This window comes from Galeopterus variegatus, unplaced genomic scaffold (assembly GCF_000696425.1).
Source record: "Galeopterus variegatus unplaced genomic scaffold, G_variegatus-3.0.2 Scaffold1089, whole genome shotgun sequence".
Taxonomy (NCBI): domain Eukaryota; kingdom Metazoa; phylum Chordata; class Mammalia; order Dermoptera; family Cynocephalidae; genus Galeopterus; species Galeopterus variegatus.
Window position 1 is genome coordinate 408,625 of NW_007727200.1, and position 15,703 is coordinate 424,327.

General features: G+C 39.9%; 1 protein-coding gene across 4 annotated transcripts in view; it reads right to left on the bottom strand.

Annotated features, from left to right (window-relative positions):
- The window catches only part of LSM14A (LSM14A, SCD6 homolog A (S. cerevisiae)), a 54,742-nt gene extending 39,753 nt beyond the window's left edge, over nucleotides 1-14,989 (bottom strand). For all 4 annotated transcript variants that reach the window (XM_008574710.1, XM_008574709.1, XM_008574708.1 and 1 more), the window contains exon 1: nucleotides 14,806-14,989. In XM_008574710.1, coding sequence (XP_008572932.1) covers nucleotides 14,806-14,926 — 121 coding nt within the window. In that variant the 5' untranslated portion in view covers nucleotides 14,927-14,989. The remainder of the gene's footprint in view (nucleotides 1-14,805) is intronic.
- Nucleotides 14,990-15,703: the final 714 nt, after the last annotated feature.

A 15,703-nucleotide genomic window follows, 5' to 3' on the forward strand; every position in this document is an offset into this window, starting at 1 on the left:
GTTCTGATATGTCACTTTACTGGCTAACAATTTTTAATAGCTACCTACAATCCAGCAAGAAAACTTGTTAGGGCCGGCCCATGGCTCACTTGGGAGAGTGTGGTGCTGATAACACCAAGGCAACGGGTTCGGATCCCTATATAGGGATGGCCGGTTAGCTCACGTGGGAGAGCGTGGTGCTGACAACACCAAGTCAAGGGTAAAGATCCCCTTACCGGTCATCTTTAAAAAAACAACAACAAAGAACAACAACAAAAAAACTTGCTAACTTGCCATTCAAATGACAAACTGAACAAGTGAAGTAAATGTAAATTTAGTAGTGGAAACAAAATTTAAAAAGGAGGGCTGAGTTGGTTGACACTTTCTCACTGACACTTGAGCATTTCAGGGCATGGGAGGGGGCCTGAGTTGGTTATCTGACATCTCTTTGGCCACTGAGCCTTTCAGAGGCTTTAGTTCTTTCCTTTGTGACTTCTTTCTCAATCTGTTGTACTGTTCATTTCTTCAGTAACAGCCATGTAAAGATTAGGGGAAGAGCATTCCAATTCAAGGGAACCTTGTGAAAAGCCCCAAATCTGAGGGAACTTAATAGATCTGAATGCCTGAATGACAGCTAGTGTGTTCCCACCTCAGATGAGTTGGTGCAAGTGTTGCAGGCCAGGAAGAGTTTTGGACTTTATAGTTGTCCGTATATCTGCTTCTCTGATAGACTGTGAACTCCCTGAGGCCAAGAACTAGACATTTCTTCCTGGATAAGCTCTTCATGTGGCTAATTCCAATTTATCTGTCTGGCCCCAGCTTAAATGATGTGTCCTCAAGAACCCTGTCTGTATTGCTCTCCCTTGTTTCCTACTACCCAGCATAGTGTCTAGCATATAGTCATAGTAGGCGCTGAGTAATTCTCTTAAACGAATAGCTTATTAAAGAGTTAGCACAGAAAAAAGGGGGCATAAGAGAAGCTTGCATCTGCCTTGTGTTTGGGTGAGTAATGGAGAAGAATCTGACAGGTTAGGGGACACTCTAGGCAAAGGTGCAATGTGTGGTCCCCAAAAACCCCAAGACAAGAAGAGGAATAGGGAGGCAAGACTTTTACTAAATTTAGATTTTATCTGGAAAGAAATGTTAAGTCATTACAAATTTTTTGGCAGGGACATCAGCCAGATTTGCATTTTAGGGGGGGAAAAAACCCACCAGCAGTGGCAATGTACATATTGGAAAAAAGTAGTTCTACCATTGCAATGATTTTCTAAATCATGAACAGTCACAGTAAAGATTAAGAAAGGTGACAGGTATGAGAACAAGTCAGAATCAACAGAGCTTCAGAATATATCAGAAGAGAAAACATGATGAATGTAAGTGTTTACAATGACTTAACAGTAAGTACTTACTATATGCTAGGTACCCCAATATTTATTAATTTAGATAATCCTCTCAAGGATTCTATATGGTGTAAGTGGTCAGTATTCTGAAGAAGAATGAAAAAAATGAAGATTAAAGAAAATCGCATGAAGATCAAAGAAAGCTTCTTTGACTATGTAACATACGAACTGAGATATGGAGATGAATATGAGACAGGGGGGCAGGGTGAAGTCCCTGAGGCAGAAGAATGCACTGTATATTTATGGAATGAAAAAGGAAAGTATAAGAGAATTAAAAGGCAGAAGGGAATGAGTGGTATGAGAAAAAGCTGAATATGGCACCAAAGATCAGGGTAAGAATTTGAGTTTTCCTAAGAACAGAAAGCCACTAAAAGGTTTCTAGACAGTGACATGATTTTGTGTTTTGAAAAGATTACTTGTACTACTATAGTGTGGTCCACATTAGAGAGAGACTACAGTGATCCAGGTAAGAGGTGAGAGAAGCCTGGGTGAGGGTGGTTATGGTGGAGATTCAGAGAAATAGCAGATGGAGTCACAAAGTATTTAAAAAAGAAAATCAAAAGGCATCAAAAGGATTAGCTGGATATGGGGTTTGAGGGAAAGGGGCAAATTTCAGGTGTCTCGTTTGGGCATTCACTGTTCACTCAAAGGCAGGAGGCCAACACTCCTTGGAAAATTCTACCAAGTTCACAACTTCAATGCATTATCTGTAACTTCAAATAAAGTATTCATTTATATATTTTCCCTGGGATGAGGAAGATGACAAAGGAAGGCTACCAAGAGTCTAGACTTTAGAGAGCATCTTCTATGAAACAACAAACTTAGAGAACCATACCACATACAAGTTAATAAATAATGGCAATTAGGAGATTTAACTGTGCTCTATTTTAACTAATTGATTAGCCAAAGGAATTACCTCTTGACCCCTTAAGCAAGGTAAAGTATCTCTCCCATGTGCACTCAATAAGTAATTGCTCAATGAGGAATATACCAGTCACACTGTGGAATGAGGTATGTATGGGGAAATTGTAGAGTGTCCTAAATCACTGTTAAAAGAGCATACATCAGCTGCTGAAAACAATCACACTAGACTTTCAATTATAAATCTCGGCACATAAAAGAAAATAAAAGGGCTATATAAGAATTTGGCAGACTGAAAGGAGATTAAGACTGACAATTACAGCAAAGAGCACCTGTTCACACCAAGTCAATACAGGAAATAGGAGAAAATATTAAAACCTAACTTGTATTCTAAGATAAACAGGAGCAGTCTGTGAATGAAAAATAAGTAATAAAAAACAAAAAGACAATTTAACCTATATGCTTATATATGCATTGGCTATCTCTGGAAGCAAGCACAAGAAACCGAGGGACAGGATAACATGATGAAGATAATGATGTATTTTTCACTGAGTATGTTTTTGAAAATATTTATCATGTACACTGACTCCCTATTCAAGCACAAATACAGGGTATTTTAAAGAAACACCCATCCCCACTTTCTCCCCCGAAAACTCAATAGAAGCATCAAATAGAAGGGATGCTACTGAATGCCTAATTAGTGAATCAGAAGACCACCTTGAGGAACTCTCTCAGAATCCAGAGCAGAAAGTGTAAAAGCTGGAAGAGAAAAAAAAAAAAAAGAAAGAAAGAAAGAAACCCACAAAGAGTAAATGTTTAAAATTGAGTTATCTGTCAATAGGAGTTTCACAATGAGAAGTAATGATCAAAGAACAAATAGGAAGTTTTCCTCAGCTAAAGAAAGGCTTGATTCTTTGGATCAACATGGTCATTCAGTACAAGACAAGAATGTTAAAAGAAAAAAGCCCTGAAAAAGTTCAAGTGAGAAATGTGTGGGAAAGCCCACCAACAACTACATTCTTTACACAGAAAAGAGTATCAGACTGGTGTCTTACTTCTCAAATGCAGCAGTAAATGTAAGAGGACAACAGAAGGGTACAGTGGAAAAGACACCTGGTAAAGCAAAATATTACACATGTGAGATAACAAAATACATATCAGTAGACACACACCTCAGAATAACAATCCATGGAAATTTTCTTTTCTTTCTTTTTTTTAATGTGGAAAAACTTCAGCCAAACAAATTCAAGACTGATGAGTTGTGAATTTATCTAAATCAATATTGCTAAAACTCCTCTTAAGGGATTCTAAAAACATAAGTAATGTAATAACAATCTGTAACTAAAACTCCAAATAAGACAAAACCTGGAAAATGGGGCAAAGGGAGAAAAGTAAAAAGACATGTTAAAATATTTATCTTAGACATATAGAAGGTATGTTTTATTTATCTCAGTCTTGGAAAACTAAGAAAATCTATGAACCCTCTCCCCAAATGTTTACACATATAAAAAAAACCTTGCTTATAATTTCAGGGGATCAAGGACTCCCTGAAATCAAGCATGAACTCCATGTTAAGAACCCAGTATAGATACTAATTATTCAGCTGATATATTTAGAGAAAATACAGTTGTTTGAAATTTAAGTTTTCTAAAAATGCAAGCATGTTTTGATATTAGGAAATCAATCAGAATAATTTACATATTAAAAGCAAAGGAGAGTCTAGAAAAGGCAAATTTATAGACAGAAAGCAAATTAGTGATTACCTTGGACTGAGTGTGGGAGCAAGTACCAACTAATCAGGCACAAGGAAACTTTATGGATTGATGCAATTATTCTAAAACTGGACTTCGGTGATGGCTTCGCCACTGTCATTGTCCTGTACAATTACAATGGGTGAACTTTATAGCATGTAAATTATATATATTTGTATTTATTTATAATAAATATATATTTATATTTATTTTATATATTTATACCCAATAAAGCTGTTAAAAAGGGCAAAAGAGAAAAATTATACACTCATATATAGTTCCTAACATGACATTTAATAAAACTTAATTCCTGTTAAAGAAACTCACACTTAGTAGGAGAAAAACGCCAGTTTTTAGGCTCCACCTTCACCCCCAATTACTTCACAGCCTTCTAGTTTCCGTTCTTCTTGCTGATGCCAAATCCTCAGCCGCTTAGGAGTTTAGGGTTGTAAATCAGGTTACTTTTGGCTTTATCCACTGCCTACTTAGGCTGCAGCTCTCTCAATTTTGTTAAGAAGTCACTTAAATTCATCTATTTGCTTTTCAGCCTCCAAAATTTTGTTGATACTGTCTCTTTCCAAATCTACTTTGTCCTTAATGGGCTTATGCCTTAAAAAAAAAAAAACTTTCTCGTGTAGTTTCGTTAGGATTTATAAACAGGAAGAGTAAAAGCATGCCCAATCTGCTATCTTTACCCAGCAGTCTAAATTTAATCTTGATTCTTTAAGCTGCTTTTAGTTGGGCATTCTTCCTTGCGGTTGGTTTTATATTTTAATCTCCCAAGTGATAAAACTGAGACAGAGATATGAAAATACAACATAACAGCAAAGTGAAGAGGATAAATGCATCCAACAGGAATTAAAAAGAAAGCAACAAAAAAATCCAAAAAACAGAACAAAACAGGGGTAGGGAGGAAAAAGAATAGAAACTAATCTGAGACAGAGCAAGAGCAAGAGAGAATGAATTTTTAAGATTAAAGAGAGCTGGATCTTTAGATGCACAAGGTCCAGAGAGATACACTCAGGAAAAAAACCACACCAGTGTGGGTACATTTATGAATTCCAGGAATAGAGAATTCTAAAAGCTTCCAGAGAGAAAAGTGACAGAATCAGACTGGCATCAGCAACATCAGAATGTTAAGACAATAAAGCAGTAACTTCAAAGTTCTCCAGAAAGATTGTGAATTTGGAATGACACTCCCAATCAACCAGTCAAGCATTCAAGAAAACAGGTTCACTAAGAAAATGTTACCCACATATTCCATGTACTCTATTTTTTAATTACAAAGATGCATTCAAGTAAAATTGGCGGAGGGTAGGGCTGGGAGGGAATCAACTGAGAGGCCAATACTGGAGGGAAAAGAACCCCCCCCCCCAAAAAAAACCCCCCAGGAACTCCTGAGTATCTTTGAATGGACTGGTGAGAGATAATGGACCAGAGTAGAGTACTAGGGGTGGGCAGAGGTCAAGTTCTGGATCTATTTTGAAAGCAGAGCTGATAGATTCAGATCACTTATGAGGTCTGAAAGAAAAGGATGACCCAAGGTTTTTGGCCCTACCAACTAGAATGGAACCATCACTCAATTAGAGGGGGAGGCTGATGAAAGAACAGGTCTGGGACACATTGAGCTGAGATGCCGAGTAGTCATCCCTCCAGGTGGAGATGTTAAAGAGGCCAATTGTCTCCTACAAGCCAGGAGTTCAGAGGAGAGGTCCAGGATAGAGATAGGAATCAGTTATGTATAGATAGTATGTGAAGCCCTAATAAATTGGATGAGATCATTTAAAAAGTGCAGATGATTAAATAAATAAATAAATAATTTTAAAAAGATATAGAGGGGGGAAAAAAAAGAGAATTGAGCCCTGGTGCTCAGCTGAAGGTTCAGGAGTTCAAAAATCAACAAAAGAGACTGAGAGGCAACCAGTGAGATAAGAGAAAAAACCAGGATTCAGTTAAGTGAAGTAAATGCTTCACAGAGAACAGACCAATTGTGCCATCCAATGCTGACTGGTTAAGTAGCATGAGAATAAGAATTAACCACCGATTTAGCAACATGGAAGTCTTTGGTAACTCTGATAAGAATAGTTTCTTAGGGCCGGCCCATGGTTCACTTGGGAGAGTGTGGTGCTGAGAACACCAAGGCCATGCACTCAGATCACTATACAGGGATGGCTGGTTAGCTCACTTGGGAGAGTGTGGTGCTGACAACACCAAGTCAAGGGTTAAGATCCCCTTACCGGTCATCTTTAAAAAAAAAAAAAAAAAAAATAGTTTCTTATCTATAAAAATAAAGTAAAAACCCAAATAAAGTGGGTTCAAAAAAGAATGGGCACAAGTGGTACAGAAAACTTTTCAAGGAGTTTTGCTATAAAGGGAAGGACAGAAATGGGGCAATAGATAGAAAAGAGGAAATGCAGTTAAAGTATAGTGGGGGGTTTTCTGTTGTTTTTAAGATGAGAGAAATAATGGTATATCTGTAAATAGAAAGATATGTCAGAGAAGGAAAAACTGAGGAGACAGTATAGAACTGCAGGAGCAATGCCCTTGAATCATCAAGAGGGGATGAATACTGCACAGCTGGAAGGGTGGTCTTAGACAGAAGTAATAACATTTATCTATATTGACCTGAAAAAAGGTAGAGATTTGGGGCACAGATGCAAGTAACTGGTACATGTGGGATAAGTTTATCAAAATTCTCTTCTGTTTGCTATTCTTTCCTCAGTTAAATAGGAAGCAAGGTTAATGGGCTGAAGGTGAACATGGGAGAGGAGGTATTGGAAAATTGAAGAGAAGTGGAATAGCCATGTAGAAAAGTGAAACGAATGGACTGTGGAAATACAGTATGACTGCTGGGAAAGTGACCATGACTTCTGAGGTTAGTGAATACAAATTTAGAGTGAAACTGGTCAGCATGTCTGCATTGATATAATCAGCAATTTCCCCACGCTTGTATAAGAAAGCAAGAGGAGACAGGGTGGGGTTGAGGGTATATGCACTGATTGTTATGACGGCTTATGGATTTTAAGCAGGATAAAGAAGGAAGTAAAGTTATAAGGGGAACGAGGGACAGTGAAAGGTAGTAAGATCAAGAAACTGTAGACTACAGTAGGTCTGAATGACAGAGTTGGGGTACTAGAGAGACGGAGCACCTTGATAGAGATGGAAATGGTGGTTGGAAATAACAATGGGATAGCACTTACAATAAACTAGTTAAGGGCCGGCCCGGTGGCGCACTGGATAGTGCGCCGCTTGGGAAGCGCGGCGGCGCTCCCGTCCGAGGGTTCGGATCCCATGTACAGACCGGTTCCCGCTCACTGGCTGAGCGAGGCGCGGGAGCAGCGCCGAGGCTTGCGATCCCGTTGCCGGTCCCCGGTCCGGTATGGGGGCAACACTGAGGGTTGCGATCCGTTGCCGGACACGGAAAAAAGATAAAAAAAAAAGACAAAAAAAAAATAAAATAAAATAAACTAGTTAATTCTTTATATTACCTCATTTAATTAACAGAATGACTCTGAAAGATGGGCATTGTTATCCCTATTGAAAAGGTGAAGAATTTAAAGCTAAGGTTAAATAACTTGTCTTAAGGTCAAAGAGCTAAGTACTCTAATTGGCCTTTTGGGTCACATTTTCTTCCAGAAACAAACACACCCACAGACAAAACTAGAAAGACCCTTGTGAATACATTATTTTACAGAACTCACACTTCATCCAATTAAAAATTTACTTCAATGATATCCAGTCTTAAAAACAACTAAGTATTACTTTACAGCATGAGAGAAATGAAAAGCAAATTGTTCCTGTAGGGAGCATCTTTTAGCACGGAGTAATTAAATTCAAGTTAAACTACCTGTAGTTACTGCTATTATAAATAAGGCACGGAGTTAAATACAAATACTTACTCTTGCTAAGTATCATACACAGATACAATTTCTTTATTCTCCCTATTTTCTTCCTTCTACTATTATTTTCTTCAGGCTTATGTTTTTTTCTCTACTACTACTTTTTTTCTATGTGGGATGGTTCATCTTGAGCCTGCAGGGAGCAAGCTGGCATCAGACTTCCCAAGTCCACCTTTCTGTACCTCCAATTCTTACGCATCCAAAGACAGGGAACAATAGACACGCCTTTGTAGGAGGGCTGTTTTCTCTAATTCTTTTTTTGGGGGAGGGGCTGGCCGATATGGGGATCAGCACGCTTGACCTGTGTCGTAATGCTATGCTCTAATCAAATGAAGTAACTGGCTAGCCCTGATGTTTTCTCTACTTCTGATTCTGAAAAGTATGGCTTATCTTATTCTACAAGAAAATGAACAGTTAGTTTTTGGCACCTGACTTTAGACTCCCAGAATTACCAAGTATTTCTGTGGACTAAATAGCAACAATAAACTGTTTCCAAGGCTCCAAGTTCTGGCAACCTCACTAAATAGGGTAACCAAAAGAAACTGTGGCTTGAGGTGTCATGAGATCTTTATCATTCTAGGTAGCAATTTTGTGCATTGAGATTTAGATTCCCATGTCATTAAGAAATCTTTAAGCACCTTACGGGTATTTTATCCATCTTACAAAAATACAAAGCCTTCCACTTTCTTCACTGGGACCACAGTTTATAACTATGTGGCTAATTAACAATCAAGAAGTAGATAAACTATGTCAGTGGGCAAGACTTAGCAGATTACTAAAGAAATAATCTGTTAACAATTTACCTGCTTTTATATCCTTCTTCCAATCCGCTGATTTTAAGGACAAACCATTTTAAAAGCAATTGGTTTATATAATCACTCTTTTTACAAGTCTCTTTTTCCAATGCAGTGGCAACCTGGTTTCTATAATCATTCTAATCTGAGTAATTATCCAGGTACAGCTAACTATAAGAATTTTTCCATTTTAGATAAGAATTTTATTTTAGTCCATTAGGCATCGTATTCACTTACAGACAGGTGTGAACATAACTGGACCTATTCCACAAACTATTTTATGCGTGTCACCACATTATAATTTCCTCCAAGATCCCGAACAGATACTTCCCTTAAACTTTAAATGAAAATTATAATTGAGCTTGAGTCACAAAGTAAAAGTTTACTTCCCCAATAATGTCAATTTTGTCATAAGACTTCACCTTCTTACATCCCTACTCACTGAAATTCTCCAAAATCCCTTACTGTTTTTTTTTTTTTTGGGGGGGTGCATATTTTAATTTAACAGGAAATAAAGTTATGAACACAGAAAAGCTTTATTTAGAGGTATCCCCAACAGACTTCTGCAAGCTAAAATGCTAAATTATTTCCATTTATGCACTCATTAAATAAACGTTCACTCACCCAGGAGCTCAAACTCTGGAGGGGGGAGGGAAGGTAAAGACAGATAATAAACACATACGCAAATAAGCAAAGAAGATTAAGTATAGGTTATGCTCAGTGCTAGAAAGAAAATAAAATCAGAGCTGTGACAAAGACTACAAAGTGTAACAAACTGCAGAAACAAACTGCAATCCAAATTACCCTATAAACATACTTAACAGACTGACATCAAAGCCTTTCTAGGCTGCCTTTAAGACTTCTTTACATTTACTTAGGTTCGAAGGATCAAAGCCCATCAAACTTACCTCAGTTTCACTGGACAGAACTAGAGCTAGTTTGTGAAATCTCTAGCAGAAAATAAAGAACATTACCCATTTAGCAGCACCTCTGCAAGTAGGCTTTCAATTTTATATAATGTGACCATATAATCTATTATCCAAACTGCAACATTTTCAAGAGAGAAAAGGGACATTTTTAATCATTATGCCAGAACAGGCACAAACAAGGACTTTCTACCAGGGCAAATGAGGCAGTAACTAGCCACTGGTTTCCTGGTACCTCATGGAAAAAGAAGAAAAAAAAAAGTAGATAAAAATTGCAAGAGTCATTTATAGTTACAGATATATTTAAATTATAAGTAATATCCAAGTAAAGAACCTAAAGCATAATATGGACCATATAAACCAAGTGGATCCCTTACTAAATTTAAAGATCTAAATACCTCACATCATTCACAAAATCAATTTCAGGTGCATTATAGGCCTAAATGTGAAAAAACAAAACCAAAAAAGGTTTAAAAAGATAAAGTATCTCCATGGCACTGGGGTAGGGAAAAATACTGTAGAAAAGAAAAAGAAACACTAGCCCACTAGCCATAAAAGAAAAGACTGATAAACATGTCTACCCTAAAATGAAGAATTTCTGCTCATCAAAATAAACCATTAAATGGGAAAAGATATTTGTAATACATACATCCAACAAAGGATTCATATTCAGAATACAGAACTTTAGAAAAGAAGTACATTTCAACGGGTGGAAGATTTCAAAGGTACTTCATGAGAGATGAAATCTAAATGGCCAAGATTTGAAAAGGTGTTCAACCTCATTAGTAATTAGGGAAATAGAGATCAAAACCACATACAACTACATACCCACCAGACTGGCCAGAATTAAAATATATGATATCAAGTATTGTTGGTGAGGGATATGGAACTAGAACTTTTCCATATAAAAACTGAAGTAAAAACTAGTAAACTACTACTTTGGAAAACTCTTTGGCATTATCTAATATTAAGATAAAGACACACAATTCCCTTGTTCCCATGATTCAAATTCTAAATACATACCCTCAAGAAAAGTACAAAAACATGCATCAGTGCACTTAAACATGAATATTCATAAAAGCATTGTTCATAATAGCCAAAAGCTGTAAACAATCCATATGTCAACTATAGAATACCCAAAACAACTTGTGTTATAGTCAAGATGGAATACTATGCAACAATAAAAGCCAAAAATAAAATATATACAAGATAATTCAATTTATATAAAGTTCAAAAATGGGCAAAATTAAACTTTTATTTAGGAATGTAAACTTACGTGATCAACCTATAAATGTCAGAATATCCTTTACATCTAGTTTAAAATGGTGGTAGTCACAATGGGAAGATGCCATAGGTGGTGAAGCTTCTGGGATGCTGGCAGTGTCTGTCTTGCTCCGAGTGGTAGTTATAAGGCTCTTTGTTTGAAATATTTAATTTTTATATTATGTATTTTTTCAGTATGTATAGTAATATTTCCCAATCAGGCTGGCCCGTGGCTCACTCGGTAGAGTGCGGTGCTGATAACACCAAGGCCCCGGGTTCGGATCCCATATAGGGATGGCCGGTTTGCTCACTGGCTGAGCGTGGTGCTGACAACACCAAGCCAAGGGTTGAGATCCCCTTACCGGTCATCTTTAAAAAAAAAAAAAAAAAAAAAGGAAAAAAGCTTTTCCAGGGGGCAGGGTGGGAATTCTGAAGAGAATTCTAAGAATGTTACTCAAAAAGATTAACTTTTTTTTTTCCTTTTCAAAGAAATTAACTCTTTTTTTTTTGTCTTTTTTCGTGACTGGTAACGGGATCGCAACCCTCAGTGTCGCGCCCGTACCGCGACCAGTAACGGGATCGCAACCCTCGGGTGTTGCGCCCACACCGCACTCAACCAGTGAGCGGACCAGTCTCTATATGGGATCCACGCTCCCAAGCGCCGCACTCTACCGAGTGTGCCATCAGGCCGGCCCTAAAGAGATTAACTCTTAATCCATAGTTTAAAAAGGGGTAACAGGGATCTCTACATCTAAATACACAGTATATTACCATTCTTCATCCGAATTTTGAAAAAGGTGGAATTTTCAGGTAACACCTTACTCAACAAGTCATGTAAATTCTAAAATTTTAAGACCGAACTCCCTATTTCTAACTTTGAAATCTGAAATAAGTGTCCAGGGATGGCCAGTTAGCTCCGGTGGTTACAGCGTGGTGCTGACAACACAAAAGCTAGCCAACAAAAACAACAAAAAGAAAAGAAATTAAGTCTCCAGTATTCCAATATTAATTGGGCAGTTATAAAGTAGTTTTAGATTTGGTAACTCCAGTTTTTGCAAATATGATTAAATCCCCCAAACCTGTTAAACATTAACTTATACCTTAAGGAAAACTATATATTGATATATGCAGGATTAAATATCAAAGCCATAAGTACAAACATAAATTCAATGACCAAAAAAATTTTCATTACTATATTCATATACTTATCAAAGTAGGATACAAGGAACAAATTATGTTTTGTCATATGAATTAATGTCATATGAATTTAGTATAGACTAATAAAATATTTATTGATTCCAGAAGCTGCTTTTCAGACAATTTTTTTTTTCCTTTTTGTCTTTTTTCGTGACCGGCAACGGATCGCAACCCTCAGTGTCGCGCCCGTACCGGACCAGGACCGGCAACGGAATCGCAACCCTCGGTGTTGCTCCCGCACCTCGCTCAGCCAGTGAGCGGCCGGTCTGTATGTGGGATCTGAACCCTCGGCGGGAGCGCTGCCGCGCTTCCCAAGCGGCGCACTGTAGCAGTGCGCCACCAGGCCGGCCCCTCAGACAAATTTTTTTAAAATGTGGGTTACCAAACATAGACGTTTTTAGGTTCTTGCATAAAAGGGTATGTATAGTATTAACACTTTGGGAATTCTAAAAATGTGTGGATTTTTTTCTTTGTGAGGAGTAGGTAGCACAGCCAACTCATTGGTAAGTCCCTAAGCTGGCAAGACACCTTGAAATTCATATCAGGTAAAACAATGCTTTTATTTATTTTTTGGCAGCTGCCTGGAAAGGGGATCCCAACCCTTGCCCTTGGTGTTGTAACACCACACTCTAATCAGCTGAGCTAACCGGCCAGCCTGACAATGCTTATTGAAGTTATTAAACCACATTAATGAGAAACACTGTTTTCAACCTGTATATGGCTCTCACCCAAAACTTCAGAGAGCCTTTTTCATAACTACATAAAATCATAAAAACTAAAACACTATACTGCTAAATATCCATCTGTAAAACACAAGAAACATAATATAAAAATAAGGCCAAGCAAAAACTAGGTTATTTAAGAAGCATCATTGGGCAAGTCTTTAATAACCACTAAATTCCATCATGCATCTTGAAATACAGTAGATTTCTAAAGACTATGAAGAATTAACCAGGTGTTTTAATGAGATAATGTGTCAGGAGACAATGTTTCACAAGGCAGAGAGAGAAGTTTCGGGGTACTCCCTGTTTTTCACACTACTCTTTTTTTTTTTTTTTTTAAAGATGACCGGTAAGGGGATCTAGGGGATCTTAACCCTTGACTTGGTGTTGTCAGCACCACGCTCAGCCAGTGAGCGAACCGGCCATCCCTATATGGGATCCGAACCCGGGGCCTTGGTGTTATCAGCACCGCACTCTCCCGAGTGAGCCACGGGCCGGCCCCACACTACTCTTTTTTTTTTTTTTTAAAGATGACCGGTAAGGGGATCTAGGGGATCTTAACCCTTGACTTGGTGTTGTCAGCACCACGCTCAGCCAGTGAGCGAACCGGCCATCCCTATATGGGATCCGAACCCGGGGCCTTGGTGTTATCAGCACCGCACTCTCCCGAGTGAGCCACGGGCCGGCCCCACACTACTCTTTTTTAAACAGACTAGGTAATTTTTAATAGTGTAATTCAAAGATTTTTAGTAACTTAGTTATGCAACCATTATCACAATCCAATCGTAGAACATCTCATATTACTCTTTTGTGGTGTGACGGTTCTGTAACACAGAGTCCCAACACCAGTGCTAGAAAAGGACCTACCAGATCATCCAAAAAAGGTCATTAATTACTTGTTTGATACTATGAAACGACTCTCCTATCAATTAACGATTTAAAAAATTATACAGATTTAGAGAATTTTCTTCCTATCCGTGGACCTCTGTCCCTACCACGCTATGCAGTTCATAACTCCACCAGATATGTTGGGAAAATTACCTGGATTACTTGCTCCCCCCTCCTAAGAATTCGACTGTTGTGAGATTTCCTCCAAGCTCAGGAGCTAAAGTTTATTTTCTTTCTGGTTTCCTGGCGAAGCAAAGGCCTAACACGTGTGAACGGAAACAAAACCCACACAGACTGTAACGATGCTAAATACAGTACTGGGTACGGACATCTTCCTCCTCAACATCCGCAAGAGAACTCCCTTTCCCAGCGAGCATTCACAGGGTCACTCAACGCCCGCTAATCACTCAGATCTACCTTTTGAACAAAGTCCTAGACTAAGTTTGAAACCTCCTTCCCACCAGCAGTCCAGAAACAGGGTCGCCGCCGCAAGCATTTTCAACGTGCACCCTAAGGAGATGGTTGCACAACAAGCTTTAAGAAGGATTCCAGTTTAACAGGTAAATACCACAGATGAGACAAGTAGGATGTGATTTGCTCGATGGCATTTCGAGACCGTTTGCGTCGCAGAGCAAATCCAAAGTTTTGGCACATTACTTATAGTTCACCTGAGGAATATCTCCACGAATTGAAATTAGGAACGTGAGAAAATGGGTGCTATAGAATCAACAAATCAGCACTAAACTCAAGCTAACCGGAAAAATTCTTTGAATACTCAGGCTTTGTTTTGTGATAAGACGACAGAACCACCGAATTTCAGAGTTGGAAAACACGTATCTCCGTGTTCTCCGGCCGGTTCTCGGACTTCAGGACCGCCCCGCCCTCCGCGCACTCGGTCTTGTAGTTTCCGGATTTAAGGCGCGGGCCTTCGGGATGGAAGCCAGGGAGCCCGGCGAGGCCGCGGCCCTGGCCGGCCCGCGACGCCAGAGCCGGGAGGGAGGGAAAGGAGCGGCCTCCCGGAGGACTACGGAAGGAGGGAAGGGAGCGATGAGGCCGCGAGTCGAGGACGCAGCCCCGAGCGGGCGCCCAGCCTGGTACCCCGCCCCGAGGCCCGCCCCGGAGTACCTTTGGCGAGGGCTACGGTGGAGTTCTCGGTGTCGATGGTGTAAAGGATGCCCTCGTAGCGGATCTCCGCCTTGGAGATGAGGCTGATCTTGCTGCCGATGTAAGGTGTGCCCCCGCTCATGGCGCCGCCGCCGCCGCCGCTCCCGGCCGCTCGCAGAGAGGCAGAAACCACGCCGCTGAGGCCGCTGCGATCCTGTGAAAAACAGCAAACCCGGGTGACTTGCCTTCTGCTGTTTCCATTTCTGCCTCTGGAAAATGTGATGACTGTCTGCCACTTAAGAGAGAGATTGTTCATTTAAAATAGCACCAAAAAGAAAGAAAAGTCCAGGATGTCTGTATTGAAAAAAACTGATGAGGGACACCAAAAGTTCTTGCCAAAAGGGGAGGTGGGAGTGACCTATTAGGACTTTGACGGGATCACAGCCTTTGTTCTGTATCTGGCAGCTAGATATTTGAAGTCTTTGAATATTTTTAAAGTTTGGGGCCTAACTTTTAGGTGGGTGCTGAAAAAAGTCTACTGAGGTTGGGAGCACCTTTGGCTTATACCTTCAGAATATCAGTAGCTCTCGCAGGGAGGGAAGGCAATTATGGGGTTAAAGGATTCTTTTTTGCAGGGGTCTGTGGCCCAGGGAGGGAGTGTGGGTGTTCAGCTCTGCCCTTCTAGTGGCGCGGCGACGGCGGCGGCGGCAGTAGCGGCGGCGCGGGGCATGCTGGGCGGGCGAGGCCGCGCTCTCGCGATACTCTGCAGCGGGCTCTGCTGACTTCCCTGCGGCCTCGGCGTGAGGAGTTTCGGACAGAAGCGAAGTGCACCATGGCACCGGGACACCGCGGGCAGAAGTCGCGCGCCGTCCTCCTCCTGACTCCGGCTGTGGCCTCCGCCATTTCCAGACGCGTTGTA